The sequence below is a fragment of the Artemia sp. Qi Xiang Cuo genome, chromosome 9, assembly GCF_049724085.1.
Source record: "Artemia sp. Qi Xiang Cuo chromosome 9, ASM4972408v1, whole genome shotgun sequence".
Taxonomy (NCBI): domain Eukaryota; kingdom Metazoa; phylum Arthropoda; class Branchiopoda; order Anostraca; family Artemiidae; genus Artemia; species Artemia sp. Qi Xiang Cuo.
Window position 1 is genome coordinate 45,736,497 of NC_142802.1, and position 23,069 is coordinate 45,759,565.

The 23,069-nt window shown below is 36.2% G+C and overlaps 1 protein-coding gene across 2 annotated transcripts in view; it reads left to right on the forward strand.

Annotated features, from left to right (window-relative positions):
• Positions 1 to 23,069, forward strand: part of gish (casein kinase I gish) — a 156,404-nt gene that overhangs the window by 103,975 nt on the left and 29,360 nt on the right. For both annotated transcript variants that reach the window (XM_089094620.1, XM_089094621.1), the window contains exons 7-8: positions 2,580 to 2,750; positions 8,704 to 8,852. In XM_089094620.1, the coding sequence (XP_088950746.1) occupies positions 2,580 to 2,750; positions 8,704 to 8,852 (320 nt within the window). The remainder of the gene's footprint in view (positions 1 to 2,579; positions 2,751 to 8,703; positions 8,853 to 23,069) is intronic.

Sequence of the window (23,069 nt, forward strand, 5' to 3'; positions counted from 1 at the left end):
AGGGCTGAATTGGGGCATAGCAAGACTTGCCAGGGAATCTATTTGGGGATGTGAGGTGGCAGGTACAACCAGAAGCTGTGATTTCAGCAATTTTAAATAGTAATTTTTTTTCCTATTCTAATGCAATGTTTCGATGTACTTAAAAATATGCATGTATTGTACTTGAACATCACAGGACTGTATTTTAGGGGGGCGGTGGCTTCAGCCGTGTATAAGATGAAAAGTCATCCAGAATTTCTATCATTATGAACAATAATTCCCCTCGACGTCCACTGGAAATTATTTTGTAAATATATTATTAAGAACTTATTCAACAAAACTACTGTTCATCGAAAAATTTGACCAAATATTCAAATTTTGCCCAAAATTTTAGTCACAATCCTAAATTTTAATTCTTAAGCAGAAAAACCTTTACACTAAACTTTGACTTTTTGCCCCAGTTCTTTAAAAACGACTGCTCAAACACACGAACCGTTGAAATTGAATGAGGGACGTTTTTAAAGCACAATAAAACTTTAGTATAAAGAGCAGAGGGCTGAGAAGGAGGCAGCCCCCCTCATATACGGATTCTTTTCTGTTTGTTTTAAGTTTTAGTGTTGCTACTTACGATCCGTAAAAAAACCTTGTTTTTTTATATTTAATTGGTACGAAAATGAGATCACATTGAATTTTATACTTTAATTTTTGCTTGTTTTTGTCGCTTAAACGCGTTAAAAGTAAGGTTTAGATATATATAAAAAAAATTAAATTCGTATGCTATATCAGAATCTAAAAACAGATTTTAATGCTGATTTCAAATATATAAGTTTTTTACCCATCAAAATTACGCGCCTGAGAAAATTTGCCTTGTTTTCGAAAAAAGGGGGAAACACCCCCTAAAAGTCATAGAACTTAAATGAAAATCATACGATCGGATTCAGCGTATCAAAAAACCCAACTGTAGAAGTTTCAAGATCCTATCTGCAAAAATGTGGAATTTTGTATTTTTTGTCAGAACAAAGATCACGGATGCGTGGTTATTTGTTTGTTGTTTTTTTTCCAGGGGTGATCGTATCGATCCAGTAATCCTAGAATATCTTAAGAGGGCTCATTTTAACGGGAATCAAAAGTTCCAGTGCCCTTTTTAAGTGACCAAAAAAATTGGAGGGCAACTTGGCCCCCTCCCACGCTCATTTTTTTCCCAAAGTCACCCAATCAAAATTCTGAGATAGGCCATTTTGTTCAGCATAGTCGAAAATCTAATAAATATGTCTTTGAGGATGACTTAATCCCCCACAGTTCCCGGGGGAAGGGCTGGAATTTATGAACTTTGCCCATTATTTATATATAGTATTTGTTAATGGGAAGTATAAAGACGTTTCAGGAGGGATTTTTTTTCTGATGGGGGGGTGTCGGAGGAGGGGGTTACGGGGAGTATCCTTCCATAGAGGATGTTTCCTTGGGGGAAGGGACATTTCTATGAAGGGGGTGCCGGATTTCCCAGCATTATTTAAAAAACGATCAGAAATTAAATAAAAAAACTAGTTTTTTCAACTGAAAGTAAGGAGCAACATTAAAACTTAAAACAAACAGAAATTATTAGGTATATGAGGGGGGTTCACCCCCTAGTCAATACCTCGCCCTTTTCGCTAAAGTTTTTTTTAGTACTTTCAAAAAAGCTATCTATTCTAATTAATCGGTCTTTGTGTTTCAGTGGTTTGGGATTCGAACAAAATTCGAACTTTAGCGTAAAGAGCAAGGTATTGACTAGGGGGTAAACTCCCTAATATACGTAATAAAACATACGAATATAGAAGTTCGTTACATAAGTTACGTCAGAACAAAATTTCGAGAAAGCCATTTAGCCAAAAAGTAAAATTAATATACAAATTTTGTTTTAAATGCTCACGTATAATTACCCCAAATAACAATTGCCTTAATTAAAGAATGTCCGGAAATTAAATAAAAAATCAAGTTTTTTTTTTAACTGAGAGCGATATTGAAACTTAAAATAAACAAAAATGATTCAACATGTAAAAAGGGATGTCCCCTCCTCAATACCTCGCTCTTTACGCTGAAGTTTGAATCTGTCACAAAACTTTATTTTTTTAAACAATAAAAAGCTTTAGCGTAAAGAGCGAGATATTGAGGAGGGGACAGTCCCTTTCATATACGGAATAATTTCTGTTCGTTTTAAGTTTTAATGTCGCTCCTTACTTTCAGTTAAAAAAAACTTGTTTTTTTTTATTTAATGTCAACAAGAAATGGCAATTGGTGCGGCAGTTTATTTTATTAGCCCATTGGATTCCTCTTGGTCCAAAGTATCTACAACAATAGAAAATCGAAATCTGAAAATTTTGAGCTAATGTTAGCCCTTTCCTCAATCTCGATATCGTGTTTATCTCGTCCGTATTAGCTAGTAATCTGGTTAAAGTCTCTCTCTCTCTCTCTCTCTCTCTCTCTCTCTCTCTCTCTCTCTCTCTCTCTCTCTCTCTCTCTCTCTCTCTCTCTCTCTCTCTCTCTCTTTCTTGTTTTCTTTCCTTTTGTCACTGTGTTGCTATATCCTTTGAAACAACCATTAGTCTACTCTATTTCTGTAGAACAAAGTCGAAGGGATGATCTCGAAGCATTAGGACACATGTTTATGTATTTTCTTCGCGGAAGCCTTCCTTGGCAAGGGCTCAAAGCTGACACCCTTAAAGAAAGATATCAGAAAATTGGTGATACAAAGCGGGCAACACCTATTGAAACTCTTTGTGAAAGCTATCCAGGTAAGTCAGGTTTTTTTTTTCTCGAAAAGATTCTAACTGCAAAAAAATAAGGTATCACTACAAGGCTTTTTGAAAGCTATTCAGATAACCGCATAGATGGATTATAAGGGCCAAAAGCAGATTGGAAATGGTAGAAACATCTTAATATGGTACAAAGTAAGGAAATAAACTATTAGGAATGTTAAGTAAAAGTAATATTAAGGAAATTAGGGAAAGGGATTTTAAATTCTAATTCCTGTTCATTTTGGGTCTTATTTGTTCATTAATTGTGATTTCTGTTTGATTTAAATTTGAACTATTTTTGACTTTTTTCTGCTGGTCTTTACTCTTCTTCAAAAAACTTCTTTTCTGGCGAGTTTTTTTTCTGGAGTCTGGAGAACTGTCACATTAATTGTGACAGCTAAAGTATTTTTAATGCTAGGGTTACATCGGCGTTGCATTATGGGGCGGAGTTTTGGGGGTTTGATAGTGGGATAAATTTAGAAAGAATGCAGTTGAGGTTTTTTAAGCGTATGTTAGGCCTTGATAATAAGTTTAATGGGTTAGTGCTGAGATGGGATATAGGAATAAAGTGTATGAGACAGAGTAGGTTAAATAGTATGGTTAAATATTGAAATGGTATGTTATCGATAGATGATAAAAGGCTAGTTAAACAAGCATTTTTATTGATGCTTCAAGATGGGAGGAAGGATTCGTGGCCAAATCAGGGTAAGAATAGATTACACCGTGGAGGGCTAGGTAATTGCTGGAATAAGGGGAAGGGTATAGGAGGGATGGTATAGGGACTATATCTAGGTTAGCTGCTACAAGGCTAGAGGGAATTTTATGCCTCCTAGAGAACTTAGGCAGTATTAAGAGAGGTATAGACTGAGGGATGCTCCTTGGAGTTTACCTGTGTCGAGATATGGATGGGTCTTTGTGCCATGTTTTAGGGGAATGTAGGGAGTTGAAAATATTTTGTAGGGAGATTGGATTTTGGAAATTTTGAGAAGTAGGTGCTATTTAAAAATAAATAATATTGGAAAGTTCGTCCGGGAAGGCATGAGGCATCGTGATGATTTTCTTAAACAATCAGTTTTAGTGTATTTTCAGTCTATGTTTTGTTGCTGTATTTTTTCGCTTGTTTTGTGTATATCACCATGACCCAATTGGGATTTCGTATGAATAAATCGAGATATATATATATATATATATATATATATATATATATATATATATATATATATATATATATATATATATATATATATATATATATAATATATAATCGTGAGCTCTACTTCTCCTCTTAATAGTTGAAGGAGATTGTAGGGAAACGAGGCCCCTCGGGGAACATATGGAATCTTGGCAAAGTTTCAAGGTAATTATTTAATCAGAAAGGTTGAAAAAGAATTATCTTCAAGGGTAGCTTGGCTTGTAGGGAAGTGTCTGGCTTGTAGGGAAGTGCCTTATTTTTTTTCTGTTAATACTTCAAGAACTAATGCTTTGACACAAGAGAAGTGTCATAAAAAGTTTTTTTTTTTTTTTGCAATGCCTTGAGAATTGTGGAGTTTCTTTATCTGCATTTGCTTTGACTGGTTATATTTAATGCACTCTAAAATTAATTCAGTTTAGCACCGCTTAAATTTCATTGTACAGATCAGGTGGCTCAGTGCCCTCTCTATATACAGGATATTTTATGTGTGCCTGGAGTTGTAATGTTGCTCTTAACTTGATTTTAAATTAAATGAGTCCGAGGGACTGATGCCTTGACTTTTATAAGTCCTACCTTTGAGAATTCGTGGAATTGAAGTCGCATCTTGGAATTAATCGAAGCCACTAACCCCCCCCTCCCCCCCCCCGAAGTCATGCATACTCCCGCCATTTACCCTTGCCCCAGCCATTTAAACATTTGCCTCTCAATTACTTGGACTATCTGTCTTGGCTTTTCTCTCTTAGCCATATCTTGATGCAACCTACTGCAAAATAATTGATAACTTCAATTCAAAATCAACGGACTCGGTCGAGGCCTTCGGCCTCGACCGAGTCCGTTGAAGAGTCCGTTGGAGTGACCGAGTGAATTGAAGTTATCAAGTATTTTGCAGTAGGTTGTATAGGTTGCATTAAGATATGGCTAATTGTAGACAGATCAAGAAATTAGAATTTAAAATCAAGTTAAGGTTAAAACCAACAGAATTTACCACGAACAAACGTCATTTACTCTTTACTAAAAAGAATCTTTATTTCCGGCGGTGTGTTTATTTTTGCCGTAACATCAAAAAAAGAAAAAATAACCAAGATTACTGAAAATAACTAATGAAAAATAGACGGAGTGTTAAATGTATATTAATGGTCAGTCCTGGAAGTCTCAGCAATTCTGGATTTATTATGCTACGAAATGCTACGAAAGAGCTTTAGAAGGCTTTATACTCACAGTGGCTTTAGAAGGCTTTATACTCACTCCTCTTAGTGGCGATTTCTGCTCGTTTGAAGTTTATTCATTGCTAGTGATTTCTTTCGGTTTTTAGCTTGAATTATTATTTGACTTTATATCTGCTTTTTTTGGTTTAATTTGGCTGTTTATTTAGCTTCAATAAAAAGCTTTTTAACTTCATTTCTGTTCGTTTTAGTCGGCACTGTCTTTTTATTGGTTAATAAACGGAGCATTTGTATGGTTTTTTCGTTTTTTTTGTTTTGTTTTTTACTTAAGAATAAAATTTTGGCTTGCTATTTATATTTTGGATAAAATTTTGCAACAAATTTTAATAGTAATTTTAGAATAGAACTTTAGATGTACTGGTAGGGGTGATACTATTCAGATAAATGGACTGAAACTCTCCCTAACTTTTAGCCTTCTATAGAACTGAAGTCATCCATACCCTCATCATGTTACAGCCTTGAATATAGGCGTGTATTTATCGGCACTTTCATTATAAGAATCTTATTCAGTTTTATTTTGTTTTTAAATATTTGTTTCTTTATATATATATATATATATATATATATATATATATATATATATATATATATATATATATATATATATATATATATATATATATATATATATATATACATGCATTATACATGTATACATTTTGCACTAAGACTCGATACAGCCACATTTTTCTTCAAACATTTGTTGTCCTCAATAAGGTACCTTAGATCCCCCAGATCAAAATTTAAAATCGAGTTGATTTTGGTCCAGCACCCTTAGTCGTTCTGTAGATATTGCAGGTACGTCCTTTTGACAATTTTGATGTATAGAGTAGCTTTTGATTTAGTTCAACATTCCCCTCAACATGCCCGGGATGTTTCAACTTAATACCCTAAGCCGTTCCTATTATTAAGCCATTCCCTAAGCCGATATATGAGATGTTACAGATAAGCCCTTTTGAGATTCTGGATGCACATTGTGTCATTTGATTTAGTACAATATTTCCTGAAACCTTTACCTTAATAACCTAAGCCTTTTTGGACACCTAGGATCAAACATGCCCCCCTTGCCAACAATGAAACCTGTATATAAACTACGTATAACTCTAATTTTTGTAGCCTTTGTCAAAGGGTCTGCGGGGTCATGTTATCCCTAGGGGTGTAGTTTTTGAAATTTTTGACAATTGTGAGCAAAATTGCTATCTCAAAATTTATATTGGATTCTTTGGGAACTAAAGGTCACTTGTGCCTCTTAGAAACGGCACTAGAATTTCAGCTTCCTATTCGAATGAGTTCCCTCCAAATTTTCAACGAAGTGGCCTGGGGAAATGAAATAAAAGATACGTAATACATGGTGTAAGTGTAACTTAACTTCCGTGCTACTCAACTCCCATCAAAATTAAGGTCAGATCTGTTATTTAATAATTTTACTAGGTTTAAACTTTAAGTGAAATCATCCTTTTTAGGTTTTGGCGGTGAATTTGTTGAAGTTTCAGTTAATTCGCTAAGTGGAAGATGAACGTATAGTTAAGATTTACCATACAATGCTCTTTTCAAATGTAACGGTAGCAATTATTATGTCCAGAAAATCATTCAACTCGAATCGAAGTTACAGCTATTGCTGCAAACACGAATTCAAGTGTATTCAAGCCATGGGCATGAAAGGTTTTGCTAATTTCAAATATGAGACAGAAGGTTAATTTTTTTATTTTTTAGAAGGGAGTGGGCAGTATTGTATTAAAGCAGCATAAAGCAGCAAAAAAAATACTTACATAGGAATTACTAATGAGTAAAAACATTTCATTCGAGTCAACTTTCAACTTTCATGATTTTCCATATAACAGGTGAGCTACAATTTTTAGTTATATCACTAATTTAAAGAGGAAGCAGTTAACTGGGGTCGAGTTACCATAAGGGTTGAGTTGCATGGCTGTTGAGAACGGGGGCTGAGTTAAATTAGTTAAGTTGAATGGGGTTAAGTTAAACGAGGCTTCAGTTACAGAAAAGCCATACGGCTCTGCTTAGGAAGCGCTATTATGTTGCCTATGATTAGGTTCAGTAGTAGGTACACTTACTAGTGTGGTTTCTTATTGCGTAATTATATTATAAAGACCCTCTAGTTCTTGCAATTAAATAGACCTATAGCTAAAATTTATATTTTTTTTCCGAATCTTCGTTAGTATAAAAAAAAAAAAAAAAAAAAACGTCAAGTCCCGTCTCTTGGAAGAAATCCACAAGGAGTTTCTAAGGTTTCAGTTGGGGAAAAACAAGAATAATTGTCCCGTGGTATCAAAACCACATGGCTTAATTGAAACTCACTGAGATTGTAAAAATATTGAAATTCAGTCTAATATTACGGTAAAATGAATTAAAAAGAAGTAGTTGTTAACCTAAAGCTTCAAAAAAGGGGGTCCAGAACCAATCATGGTTGAATTAATAAAATAGTCTTGTTTCGGTGGATGTCATTTAGGAGAGTGTCATTTACCATGGTTTTACCTAAATATTGAAAGAAATTATTTGATTATTCTTGGACGCTTCTTTCATTAGAAGCTATTATGATGGACAAATGAACTTAAATCTAGAAGTAAAAGTTCGCATTTGAAACAAGACTAACAATTTTCAAGTGCATATAAAACGAAAAAAAACCGTAGCGTATACTCTTTTTTGAGGACCCGAGAAATCATTTTCGGCCTCTTTCCTCAAATATAAAATTCAAGTTACAATGGTAACCAAAACTCTAAAAAAAAGTAATTTTGATAACATTTAATGAATGGAAAGATTTTATTTTATGCTGATTCTAAAAGCCTAAGGATCGTTCTATTTAATGGTACACATCAAACGCCACAAGGCTGATGAAATTCACCTGATTTTTGAAAAATGGTAAGGCACCTCCGAAAAGACAAGTATTCGTAATGAAAATAACACCATTAGATCCAACTTACAAAAGAATCTTAATGTGAAGGTTTCAAGCTCCTATCTATAAACTCCGTTTCATGGCCCTTTGAGCTGAAAAGTGCAAAGGGGTGTTGGGGGCCAACCATCCTGTGCTTTTACACACTTCTCCTGTTTATTCTTCCCAGATTTCACAAGATATACGTTTCGAGCTGGGTTGACTAAGCTTGACTCTGACTAGCAGTCACTCAACTGACCCTCCTTCCAAATCAAATAATCAGTGACACCAGGACTCAAACCCCAACCCAAAGGACATAAGGTAAAAAAAAATACACCCCAGGGAAATATTCGCTTCAGTTAACCGCTGTCTAACATCAAGTGATTATTTTTGGGTTAAATATTGGTTGGGTGCTATAGATACTTACCAATTACATAAATAACATAGAACTTTGACACTTCCTCAGTTGTGTAGTTATAAGCTAGTCAAGTTTTCTGCTCCAATTTTGTAGAATTTTTTTTAGTAGGGATTCTATATCCTCTTTATATTTATAAGCTTTACCTCAAATGTTGACGGGAATTTTACTTGATAAACTAGTCTTTTTTTTGCCATAATGGCAGGGATTTTTAATAAATTGTTTCCTTGCAGAAGAGATGGCATTATATTTACGATACGTTCGACGACTGGATTTTTTTGAAGCGCCAGATTATGACTACCTGAGGAAACTTTTTAGAAATCTTTTTGAAAAGAAAGGCTACGTTGACGACGGAGATTTTGATTGGACTGGGAAAACTCTGGTAAGTTACTTAAATCAGGCCCGCCAGGAGGAAGTGCTATCTAAAAGATCCGTTTTCATTGAACAATTTTAAGGTGATCGGGCTTTAAGTCTGGTTTTTGCCATTGGACCGGTTTTCAAAAGATTTTGGGTAAATGGTTTATTCTAAACGAAAAGGCGTGTTTTTAAATAAATCCGGGTTTCAACCTTGACGTGATCCCAAAAGTCCCTTTCGGCAAACCTCTATTCGACTAGGAATCGAATCCATGTTCTTCCCATGATGATATTTTAAGCAAAGTAAAATCGTAAGCAAAATTGCTACAGAAAAGCCCAATAGCTTGAAATCCATTAGTTTAATAGATGTTAACTCATTGTTAATTAACAAAAATTATTACGTCGACCATATGAGGGGATTGCCCCCTCCTCAATACCTCGCTCTTCACGCTTGGTTTGACTTTTTGTTCCAATTATTTAAGAATAACTATTGGGATAATAAGCCATTTTAGAAGTTTTACATAAAAACTTCAGCGTAAAGATTGAGGTATTGAGGTGGGGGCAGCCCCTTCATATACGTAATAATTTCTATTCGTTTTAAGTTTTAATATTGCTCCTTACTTTCAGTCGAAAAAACTTTTTTTATTTAATTTCTGATCGTTTTTTAAATAGCCTGGAAATCCGGCTCCCCCTCCATGGAAAGATTCTCGCACGTAATCCCCCCTCCCACCAGACCCCCCCTAAAAATATCTGTATACTTCCCCATAACCAATACTGTACGTGAACAATGGGAAAAGTTCATAGCTTGCAGCACTTTCCTGGAAACTGTGGGAGGTCAAGTCATCAAAGACATAATTACTAGATCCTTTGACTATGGTAAACAAAATGGCTATCTCAAAAGTCAAATCATGTGACTTTGGGGAAAAAAGAGGCGTGGAAGGGGGATAGCTGTCCTCCAATATTTTTGGTCACTTAAAAAGGGCACTAGAACTTTTGATTTCCGATCAAATGAACCCTCTCCTGATCCTCTAGGATCACTGGTTCGATACGATCGCCCCTGAAAAAAAAAAATAATAAAATTGCGTCTGTGACTTTCTTCTGGCAAAAAATGCAAAATTCCACATTTTTGTATATAGGAGCATGAAACTTCTATAGTTGGGTTCTATGATAAGCTGAATCTGATGGTCTGACTTTCATTAAGATCACTCCATGTTGTGGGGGTGTTTCCCTCTTTTTTCGAAAATTTGGCAAATATTCTTGGGCTCGTAAATTTTGATTGGTAACATTAAACTTGATGAATTTTGTATATTTTGTATGAGCATCAAAATTCTATTCTTTAAATATATCTATTGTTATCAAGACTCTGTTTCTTAAGAGTTTCGGTTACTATTGAGCCCCATCGCTCCTTACTTACAGTTCATTACCACGAACTGTTTGATTGTCTTGTTGTTGTTTTTTTAGTAGTGCTTGTGGTAAATAATTTTATATGTAAAAAAAAAAAAAAAAAAAAAAAAATGGAGATGCCATACTGGCGTCTCCTGGCAAAAACGCTCAGGGAAAAAATTTATAAATTTTAGCATACTATTCTTTTTTGTATAGCAGTCTTTGAAATGTCCTGATATCGACTGATATTACAAAAGATGGAAGCAAATGACGCTAACACAATTAACAGTATTTATCTTGATATGTGTGGTTGTATCAGAAAACACTAGCTAAGTAAAAGAAACCTGATCGTGTAGCTTAAAAATAAGGTGACAGTTTGTCCGTGAAGTGGTAATGGTAATACGATGGAATTTAGGGACAAATGAGCTACAACGAGTATTTGGATGCCCTGATGTGTAGAGAGGGTGCGTGGTTTACTGCGTAGGTCAAGGTCTAAAATGAAGGAGATTGTGTTCTGAGAGGAGTAGCTTACAAGATTGAAGAAAAAATATGTTGTCCCAGTTCTTATGAGACTATTGCATTAGACTTTCTTCAAGTTGAAGAAAAGTATTGTCAATGCTGTCACGTCACTTCAGTTTTCTTTGGGGCAAGGGAGACCGGAGGAGAGGCAATTGAGGCAAAAACCTAAGAAGGTTCCGTTTCACCCTTTCGGGTATTTTTCCTCTTTCAGGCACATATTTTTATACCCTCTGGAATCTTTCCTTGATGATTGCATTGTTTTGGCAACACGTATTAACATTATAACAATTCAAAGCCTTCATAATAAGTTGGTGAAGACAAGCATTCTGTTGTTTTTGGTGGCCATTATTAGACTTTTTTGCTGCTTTAATTAAAATGTAAGTGTGTATTCTCCCAAAAGCAGCACGTTTCGGTTCGATGGAAGGATTTTTTCAAATATTTAGGAAACGTCATAGTCAGTGATCCAGGGACCGTTATCTTTCAAGGGGTGGCTCACATTCGCTGCAGTTGATTTGAGGGTTGATTCTAGGGTAATCGGGGGCACTTATAACGAATATCGGGGTACACAAGTTCGCACGCGTGTAGAACATAGTCATTTTAGCCTATAAAGGCTTTTTTTTTTCACGGTAAAATAAACGGTAAACTTTATAAACTTGACATATTCTGAATCCTAAGAACGAATTTTTTCACCTAGTATTTTTAGTTTTCCCCCACAGCCTTTATTGTTTTTTTGTTAACCCCTATTTAGTTTTGGAAACAAGGTTTTTAAATATGATTTTTCTTAGTTTTTTGGGTTTTTCTGAAATTCTTGCGTACATAAGTATATTTTTTATGCTTTATTTTAATTTTTCTCGTCATTACGAGTCAAACCGTGTGCCTTTTTTTAAAAAAGTCGTAATTCTTGAGCAACTATTTATTTTTTCTAAATAACGTCATAGCTAGAAACTAGCCTACAATGACCAAGTTTTTTTGTTTTTTTTTTAGCTGTTAAAAAATAAGGAAAACGAATTAAACTACCCATCATTCGAACCGTCAGAATGTCCTTTACACGTTGTTAATAAAAACGAAGTCGAGACTCGAATCTGCAAGAATAAGCGTTTGAACAAGAAAATTTCCCCCCCAGAAAAGAAAATTTTCTGAATAGTGGCGTTTTACTCGAAATATTTTCATAACAACCTATAATTTTTATTTCACCAAACGATAGATCGCTCTTTTTTGAATCAAATCATGTATTTACATTCTATACAACTAATATTTTTAACCAGAAAAAAAAAGAACAGATGCCTCGTTCTGGGATCGCATGCGCGAATTTGGTATATTTTTTATGCTTTATTGGAATTCTGCTCGTCATTACGAGTCAAACCATGTGCCTTTTTTCCAAAAAATCTTCATTCTTGAGCAACTCTTAATTTTTTCTGTAGTAGTAGATACAATCTGGCTTACGTAGGCTCGTAAACGAGTCTCAAGGTGGCGAAGCCGTGTGAACGTGTGGTACAGAGGTGACTAAGGCTGATTTAAGTTATTATTTTCTTTAAATCCCAACATAGCAGGGGCCAATGTTCCAATCGGTTAGATTGGGTCAATGGCCACTGATGCAGTAGAGGGTAACTGTCATGATCAGCTGAAAGTAAGGTTTAGACGACTGCATTAGCAGTTCAGTATCAGAACAAATAAAAAATCAAATATTAAAACTGAACTGGTGGCTCAAATCCCTTTTCTTCTTCATCTTTGGACTCGTTCTGATTCACATCGGAAAGTAGGCATTTTCGGGGGTCCGCTCCACACTTGCATGCGTGGTCACAGAAACCTATTTTGGAGCATTTGTAGTGTGAGCCGCTCCTTGTTTTGCCACAATTGCAAAAAGAGAGCGATACTAGACTACGCGGCATCGCAGAAACTACTTCTAGCTTCAGTTCGTGGTCTTTAATTCTTCAGCCTATGTCGGTAGCCTGAAGTAAATTAATACAGGGCATGTGGCTTTGGATCCAAATCGGTGACTGGAACATGCACCTTTTCAAATTAAGCAGAAATGAGATATCAGTTGGCGGTAAACGCCGCAAATCCTCCAATCTTGGGTACAAATTTGCTCGAAGATCATTCAGACTATTGAAGTTAGTCACACTTCTGCCATACACTGTAATCACAAGCTGCTTACACACATTGACTAAACCATCACTTTGCACAGATGATGGCTTCTCTGCAAGCGCTCGAACTTCATCACCTAAAAAAACCTCAACAAAGTTTCTGAAGACTTCGGAGCTCGAAAAAAGCGGACCTTTCCAATTCCATACAGAAGGCTTGTGGTGTCACATCCACTCTAGCTGTGGACAAGTGGCAAGGCGTTGCAAAATATTACTCCTAGCTTTTGTGCTGCCGTATGAATAGGTATGCAGTAGGACGGAAACTTAACCCAGAGCTGCTTGAGGGTGAGACTAGCAAGATACTGGGATTAGTATGCAGCTAGTAAGACGATATCAGTATCGTTGGTTTGTATTATCACAAGTGTGCACTTGCGTCTTGCGGCAACTGCTGTGTGGTATAGCACTCGAGTGTCTGCTTCCTCATGGCAAGATGAGAGATCGTCATCAACAGAGCTTCCATGGGGCGTAACGGTAACAGCTCTATGTTGAATCTCGAAACCTCCAGCGAGGTGAACCATCAGTGGGGTCGAAATTTTGTACTCCCAAACCTCGAAAAGAACTTTCAAGAGTCGACCTTTGGCTCAGCGACTACTGAGAATCCCGTCCCAGAGTGTTGCAACTTTGCTGGAGGAAGTAAACGGGTTAGAAATATTTTCTCTAGGATCCCCTCTTCTTTCTCGACAGCCAGATGCTTCTTTGAGGTTGAACGAGTAGTCATCACGGGTTTGTGTTGAATTTGAAAGACGCAGAGCTCTTTTAAGCAGCTCAGTTTCCCCAAAATATTTTTTTTTGTGACTCTTTCTTTTTTCCTTTTTTGGCAACAGAGGCGAAAGTTTGTACTATACCAACTTTTACTTTCGTGGATGTCCCTTCGAGATATGGGCTCATGGCTTCGAAGCCAATTTCTCTGAAGTTAGGCAGACTATTAGCCAAGGCTTCTGGAGCTGTATCCCCTGTCATAAAGTTGTGCAGCTCTGTTCTCGTCGTCTTGAATGGGTTTCCGAACAACTCTACCAAGTCCATATCCCGATTTCTGCCTTTTATTGTCAAACTCGTAAACGCAATGGTATCTTAATGATGCTTCATTGCCTCGTCATCCATATTCAGGTTTGGTTTCAGTGTTATGGTGACTGCTGCAAGAAAGGGGAGAGTAGCCAGATATAGATCCCTGGCATTTTCATTTGTTTTCGCACCAACGATACCAGAAACTCCTCGATGACCTTTGATGTCCAGATTCACAGTCGACTCTAAAGCCAGATCGCATGCAATGCTGCAAAATGACTTGGTTGTATTACTAACAATAAATGGGCCATTACAAACTCTGTGAACTTTTGGTGCTTTTTGAGGCAGGCATAGCATTTCTTCTAGGTAGTTAAGTGCAGCTGCGGCGTATTTATGGTTTCCAGATGCGAAGAAAACTGGAATCATCTATTTTGAGGCGTTTAAGTGTGATCCCTATTCCGCAGCTCTTTCAGCATAAAGATAATCGTTTCCGGTACGGATAAGATCTAAATAGTTGATCCAGAGGCTATGATTCCTTATGGTGGGTCTGGACTCGTTGTACTTCAAGAAAAGTGGAGCAATGTTGTCGAACGCATCTCCTGTCTGTTTAGATGCTTAAGAACTAGTTTCACTTTTGAAGCGTTCAATTGCATCAATCAGGATTCGAAGTTTCTCGACTGTAGAAGACACTAAAACGAAGCAGCAAGCCAGTTCTCAAATGCCTCCCACCAGAGTGCGTTCTTTCCTTCGTAGACCTGGAAGTGAGCATGGAGTGCTGGTACATTTTCTCTCCTGAAAGGACCTTATTCGCAGTACCTTCCCTGAGAATCTCTGCCGCAACAATAACTTCTTTTAGTCCTGTTCCCTCCATGGGAGATCCAACCGCTGTCAAATAGTTCAAGAGCTTGTTAAAAACGCCCAATAAGAGAACTAGATTAGAGAATTTTTCGGGCTGGGGCTTTCGAAGGCCATAGCTTATTTCATAAACAGCTAGATCCTGACTGATGACTTTCTACTTGTTTCCAAGCTTCGCTGCTATGTTTTGACAGATGTTAATGGCAGACGCTACAACTTCACAGGATGTTGGTGGATAAGGAAGCAAGGGCAAGTAACCTACGGTGGTTTTGCTACACCGTAAAGGAACGATTCTTGTGTTGAAGGCTTTCCAACTGGGAGTTGGTTTTTCAAATTCTACTTCAAGAAGTTTCGTAGGACACAACCTGTAAAGCGTCCAGCAGAGGTTCAGGTTCGGCACCGAGAATGGCATCGGAGTCTTGTAACTATTTTCAAACAAACAAAGGAAGGAAGCAGTCACAAGGTTGCATTTTCCTGGGGATTTTAACCTTCCAGGTATGTTCACTAGCTTGAGTGCCAAGAGGGTTGTCGGTTACCATCTGTCGGGTTCTTTTCCGTGGAATCCTCCCAAAACTTCCGCTCGACGCTCCAGTCACATCAACAGTTCTTCCGAAGTCTGCAGGAGACGTTGATGAGCAGCCTGTAGAAAAAACAAATCATCGTTAAAAATCAGAATTCATCACAAAAATGTGCAATAAAAGTAAAAATCCGATATTAAATCTGGATTAATTTAGACACAGAATGTAAATCAGTCCCAAGTTGTTGAACCCCTCGGTCAGAAGGAAACGGGAAACGGAACAAACTGAATGTCAGAAGAAAACACAACATTTGTAACACAAGAATGAAAACCCGAGAATGAAAACACAACAATGAAACTACATTGCTAGGCTAGAAAACATGGTGTACGCAAGACAACTGACACAACCGCAACAACGGATTCCGGCAACAACTGCCTCCATTGTTGCCGGAATCCTTACCTATAGCTTGATCAGATAAATTTTCTAAATCCTTTCCTTTTATGTTGTAACTTTCGCTACTTTATGCAACTAAAACCCGATTTGTAAGATCTTCAGTTTTTTTTATTGCTATGGATACCAAAGTCGCGCATGCGATCAAAGAACGAGGAATCTCTTGTTTTTTTCCTGGTTAAAAATATTAGATGTATAAAATGTAAGTACATGATTTGATTAAAAAAAGAGTGATATATCGTTTGGCAAGATAAAAATTATAGGTTTTATTGAAAATATTTCGAGTAAAACGCCACTATTTATAATTTTTTTTTTTGGGGGGGGGGGTTGATTTTCTTGTTCAAACGATTATATATTCTTTCAAGTATCGACTTTGTTTTTATTAACAGCGTGTAAAAGATATTCTGACGGTTCGAATGATGTGCAGTTTGATTCGTTTTTATTTTTTTTAACAGCTAAACTAAATTAAAACAAATTCGATCATTGTAGGCTAATTTCTGAAAGCTATGACGTTATTTAGAAAAAATAAATAGTTGCTCAAGAATTAATTTTTTTTTGGAAAAGAGGCACATGGTTTGACTCGTAATTACGAACAGAATTCAAATAAAGCATAAAAAAATATACTTATGTAGGCATTAATTTCAGAAAACCGAAAAAAAAACTAAGAAAAAGTATATTTAAAAAAAACTTGTTCTCCCAATTGAATAGGGGTTGACTAAAAAAATAAAGGTTGTGGGGAAACACTAAAAATGTTACATAAAAGTACACTTCCTCGAGATCTATCATATATCACTTTTATGAAGCTTTTAGTTTGTTCTACAGTGTAAAAAAATAGAAACCACTACAGCCTTGCCAAATACCAAATGTGACTTTATAGGTTAAAGTGAACAATTTCTCAACGCGTGCGAGCTTGTGCACCCCGATGATCATTGCAAGCATCCCCGATTACCCTAGAATCTACCCTCAAATCAACTGCAGCTGATGTGAGCCACCCCTTCCCTTTTTTGAACGATAGCGAGCCTTGGATCACTGACTATGACTGTAACCGCTATGTTGGATATTAATGGAACATTGCCGAGACAAAAATAATCATCTAGCGGTCAGTCTTGGGCTAGTGGGCCTCTCTTGTCAGCTAATGGGTGTTAACGCATTCAGAACATTAGAATGATTTTTGCTGTTCAAATCCCTGGGGTGTCGAAATCAATATACTCGCTTTGCCAGTAAAGAAAGGACTTACAGAATTTATCACTCAATTAAAATAGGAAACAATAAACAAAATATATGAAAATGATTAGACATTAAGCTCTAGGCCGCCGGCGCGGCTAAAATACGCAATAAATTCCTATATAAAGCAGCGAAGAGACAAAAAGGAAAAAAATAAATAAAAAAAAGTTAACATGGACAAACACATTCGGTTATATAACTATTGTAATCCTAATGAGCTTGAGAAATACATAAACTATTCAAAAGAGGATGAAAAAAACATCACAACCTGTAAATTTACCTAAAACCATGCAAACGTAAAAAAAAAACATGAACTGAAGAGCACCACTAACGACCATATATGAAGTAAAACATTTAATTAATATTATTTTCAAAAGTGTGAGGGGTAACAACACTTCAGACCAATTTTTGGGGCCCCTTGACAGAAAAAGAGAATTCCGAACGCGCTGAGCATATTATTGGCATCCTAATATCATCAACCAGCCTCGTGTTATAATAATGAATGACATCAGAGCCAAAAATATTAGCAAAAGATGTTTCAGTATTGTTATTCAAAATTTGACGCATAAACTTAACAGTGCTAAGGAAACATAAACCATATATAAGCGCAATTTTATTGTGTTTGCTTTATTTACCTTTATCTAATAAGACTTAATTGTTTTTTAACGCGACTATTTGTCCTGTCTTTAAAAAGAAGTTTGTGGGAAGACCTCTATTTTGTTTTTTTATCAACTTGTAAAGGGAGTATTCAGTAATAGATAAGCCCCAGAAAATAGAAAAGTAGTGCAGTAAGACCTTCATCCTCTAGTGAAGCAATGGGTTTGATCTCAGCTAGGTAATATGGAAACCAGAGTTCGAACTCGACTGCAGCAACACACTGCATGGCTCAGAATTTGATCCCGGTGATGAGATTATGCGAAAGTGTCTCCATATTAATTCAAACAAGAAGAAAAAAAAAACCTTCATTAGTCACTGTCCCTTTTATCTCTTAAATCGTGAAAAACATTTCCACATAATATTTTGCTTTAGTGGCAATGTCTCCCAAATATTGGAATAATACAATGAATAATACAAGGTATTACCTAATTATTTTTATGGTTGAAATTCTATCGTCAATCTTAATTCTATGCAAGGAAATTTGTTCATCATACAGCGACAAGTGGGGGGGGGGTATTTTTTCCTCTTATTTGAATTGCACGTGTAGTAGGTGGCTGTTTTAACAGCCATGATTTCTCCTACAAATAGAATTCATTCAAAAAAAATTATTTTGTGTTTATGTTCATTTTTTTCCTACTTATTCGTGTAATTGTATTAGGAACTTAACTCGTAGCAAAATCTTTAATTTTGGTATCAACCCTTGCTGTTTGATATTGCTCGTACTTGGATTGCCTATCTTCAGCAGAATAATATCCATTTCCCTTAAATTTTCGCTTGACAAAAGTTTTACTGTAATACAAATAAACCAACTACTGAAAATTAAGCTAACATTTGAAGCAGAATTTTACTTCAAGTTAAATATTCGTACTCGTTTGTGCATGCCAGTTATATTTCCACTCGTGTCTGGAAAGTCTAGGAATTAGGGTTCAAACCTGCCTGTCGCGAGGTGCTGAAAGAATGGCAGTCATCCAGGTAAAAATCGCCAAAAATTGGTGCAGCTTTGCGCTACTCTGCTCTGTTCGCCCAGGGCGGCCTTATGCTATGATGAGCTATTGATGTGTTTTTTTCTCTCTTTTTTTTGCATTGCTTTGCAAATATGGGTTATTATCTAATCGTATTTGAGGAAAGTTATTTTAATTGTAAAGTATAGGGACTAGAGGGGTAATAGACTTACCCTATTTGTTATTCCGGTATTGAGGGAGAGTGTTATTTTTATTGGAATAAACTTTCGTCAATCCAAAAGTATCTATGTTATTATTTATGTCTCTTAATTGCATTGTAGCATTTAGTGTTTGTTTAAAAAATACTACAAGCGTTCTTCAGCTAATTCTGTCTATATTTTTTATTTGGGTATACATTTAGTGTACCTTTTTTAATAGCCCATGTATGAATTCTTGTGGATTGCTGAAAAGCTATTTAATACCGTATTACTAATGTTATACTAGTCTTAAAAAAAGAAGCTTGCCTTTGTAAATTATGGTTTGAATGACATTACGAACGTAAATTCCAAAGCAATGGTATTTCCTTTTCACAACCAATAAAGGAATAAATGCTTTTTTGATTGTGTTTGGCATTCTTCTTGGCATTTCCCTAAGGTTTGACCTTAATGCTGCATGCTTTTTTTTATTTATAGGATCAAACATGCCATCTTTTCTTCATAAAAAAAACTTATATGTTAACAATAGGCAACTTGTATAACTTACAGCTCTTGCACCAGAGGCTGAGGGTTGTGAACCATAGTTATTTAACTATGGCATAGTTATTTAACCTTTCAATAGTTTTAAATAAAATGGCCGTCTCAAAATTTAGATCGGATGTATTTGGGGAAAAAATAAGGTGGGGTAGGAGGTCTCCGATCACTTTTAACTCTGAAAATGTTCACTGGAAATTTTGATTTCCAATCGAATGAGTCCCCCCCCCCCCCAGTTCATACAAAAAAAAATTCTACAAAAACCTTATGTGTTAGCAATGAGCAACTAGCTTAACTTACAGCCCTTGCCCCAGATGCTGCTGGTGGGGTTATTAACCCTAAAGGCATGGTTATTTGACCTTTAAACTACTTTGAACAAAATGTTTATTTTTATTTTGATCGGATGTATTGGGGGGGGGGGGTGTCGGTTAAGAGAGAAAGGCGGATTTTCCTCTGATTGCCTTTGGTTCTTCAAAATTGAACTTGAACTTTCAATTTCCAATCAAATGAGCCTCCTTCAAAGTTTTTACGGCCATCCCTTCTATAAAAACCTTAAATTTTAATTATTGGTAACTTGCAATAACATACAGATTGCTGATACAGGTGTATCAGCATTTTTTTTTTTTTTTTTGGAACAGCTTAGCGTATCAAGATGAAACTTGTGGGGCATCTACCTGCTACTACTGCTATTAATACTGTTGCTACTACCACTAATTCAACACTATTATTACTACTACTGCTCCTACTACGACCTCTACTACTATTAAACTAGCGCTATTAAGGCTATGCATATCAAGTTGAAAATTTGACCGAATGGGGAATTTGAGGGGGGAACTTCAACTAAGTAAAAAGATACTAAGTGCATGTATATTTTTAAAATGGCATGTCTTAAAAAAGGATTTGTGTATTAAGTTGTAACTTTCAGAGAGTACTTAAAGGGAAAGTCAATTCACCAAAAAGAAATATGTGCACGCTCAGGCCTAGATTTACCACTAGGTCCCTAGGCCCGGACCTAGGGACACATAATGCCAGGGGGAGCAATAAATTATCACTGAGTAATTTTTTCCTAACAAAAACTGGACTGATGTGATTTATCGTCGCCAGGTGCACTCTGCTACCACGCTGCCTATTCACAGAAAAGTAACTTTAAAACAACACAGGAATTTTATGGTCACTTATAAACTGTCAGATGTCTCCCAAGAATGGTAGCTGAGAGTTCGGTATTACCCCTCTCTTTCATCACTTTTCGCTTACAGTTGTGTTCCTGTTAATTGCTTCCATTAGCCCCTAATTTTTGGGAATAACCCCGAAAATCTTGCAAAAACGGAGTGGCAAAAACGATTGGCTCTTAAGTGTCAAAGCTTTAAATCCGGCCATGTGCACGCTACTGCTAATACTATTCCTATTTTAATTACATTTATTACTGCTGTTACTACTACAACTACGAATACCACTAGTTCGACAGCAATTTTTATCGTAACCATTTTTAAGCTTAAATCATTAATTGGAAAATTCAGCAACTTCATTAATATATAGGTTATCAGAAGGATTAATCGGAAATAGGTTATCAACAGCTATTTCTATGAAGAATTAAGTCGAAACTTCTAGAACTTGATGAGAGGGATCTTCTGCTGAACAAAAGGCAATATGTTAATACCACTGCTGCCACTAGCTCTAGTGCTATTACTATTAATACTACTACTAATATTATTACTGGGACTAACCATTACAACTGTACCTACCGGTAATGAACGGTATGAAGGTGGAATTTTCAGGGAATATTGAGGGTGGAAGGTGAACTGAATCACATCACGCCATCTGTATACAGGTTGTCAAAAGGGCGCATCAGTAATATCCTAGGGAAAGTTTGGTGTGTTGAAGAAAATAAAAGGTGCTATATCCATACTGCTACTAATTTTACCACTGCTACTACGTAAGCTAAGGGTATTACGGTGAAGCTGTCAAGGAATATTTCAGCGGCAATTGAATTGGTTCAAATTGACTATGATTATGCGTATTCTCAAAAGGGTTACATAGCAATACCTCAAGGACGGCTTCCATTAATAAGTAAGACTTTTCAGGATGAATTGTGGGTGGGAGACTTCGAACTAATGGAAAGTTCATAGTTTGCAATAAAACGAAAATGAACACTGTATCAGGGCGTGCTTTTGGCGATAGGCCCAATCCTGAATGTTTCATTCAGATTAGAGGGTTTAGGGGTTACACTGATGAGTAATACAAGTTAGAAACCGCAAATGAAGCGAGAAATAGATTTTGAGCTTTTAATTAGCCTTAATTCAAAGTTATTTTTATGCCTTGCCTTAGGTTCAGGATTTGATTTAAATGAGGGTTGGGTTAATGGAGGCTTGAGTTAAATAGGGGTTTGTTAGAACTGGGGTTCAGCATGTATAGCTCCTTCTTTTTGTTTTCCCCAAAACCCCCATGTTTTCTATGATCGTTTGTCTTATCTGTTCGTTTGGGGTTTCTTTTCTTTTGTAGTAATTTCTGATCATTTTGGGTTTGAATTATTATAGGAATTTATTTATGCTAGTTTTTGGTTAAATATGGCTCTTTACTTTTCTTTGACAAATTGTTTTCCGAAAGAATCTTTTTAATTAATTTAAAGAAAGCCCAATCAAAAGCGACTTTTTTATTACATAAATTCTCAAAGTTCCGATATCTTCAGTAAAGATGTTTATTACTCAACGTTCAGGAAAGGCCTGATTCATCTAAGAAAAAAAAATCAAACCAAAAGTTTCCAAACACAAAGAGAAAGTAGCTTTTGTGTCTGCTCCACCTAAGCAGGTAATTAACATTTTTCAAACCAAACGATAACCAACTACGAGCGTAGAAAATACCAAAAAATAAAAACAAAATAAGCAAAGTGGTAAAAAAAACTACAGTATGTAAACGGTGAGAGCCCCCGTTCACCCCCCCCCCCTGAAAAACATCCCTTGAGGAAAATACCCCGTGGATAATCCCCCTCCAAAAAAAAAACCTCATGCGGTTGGTTAATCTCCAATCACTTTCGGCTTATAATAAAAAAAGACTAGAAATGCCTGGGGATTATCAAACAATTTCTACCTCCATCCTTCTGTCGTCTCTCCCTTAGAGCTAATTCTGTATATATTTGAAGACTCAATGAGAGCTGAGATGTTTTAGCATCAAAATGCACCCTTTGAGGTATCTCCCTCTCTTCCTAGCCACAAAACAATCAGCTAACCCCATTGCAGAAGTTTCAGTTCCTTTTTTAAGTTTTTTGATTTGTCTATTGCTTACAGATAGTATTTGTTATTGGGAAACATGCGGAATTTTTTTGCGTGGGGGTTTTCTGGAGGTTTGTTCACGAGAAGAATGTATTTGCACGGAGGGGGGGGCAAGATTTACACATAAATTCCTCTTTTCCACTTCCCTTAGAACTTCTCAATTAAATTAAAAAATAACACGACTTAAAGAAGATTTTTAAATCTTTGAAAACGATAATTTCCGCGAGAGAGGTATTTTGCAGTTGAGGGGTTTCCCTGGGTGGAGGGGGGGATTTTCGGCGTGGGTGAGGGGTAAACGCTTAGACCCGTAGAAGGGAACCCCCATTAACAGACATAAAAAAGAGAAATAAATCTGGATTTAAGAGTTTATGACGTCCGATTTTCTTTGTTTTTGTGACAAGAAAACAGACATTTTTATAAATCATCTTGACAGTAATTTATATAAAGACTTAAAAGAGCAAACAATTCCGACAAGGTTGAACGTGTAGAGATTCTAACCTGTGTTTTACCCAATGTAAGTACGGTGGTTGAGTTGCACGA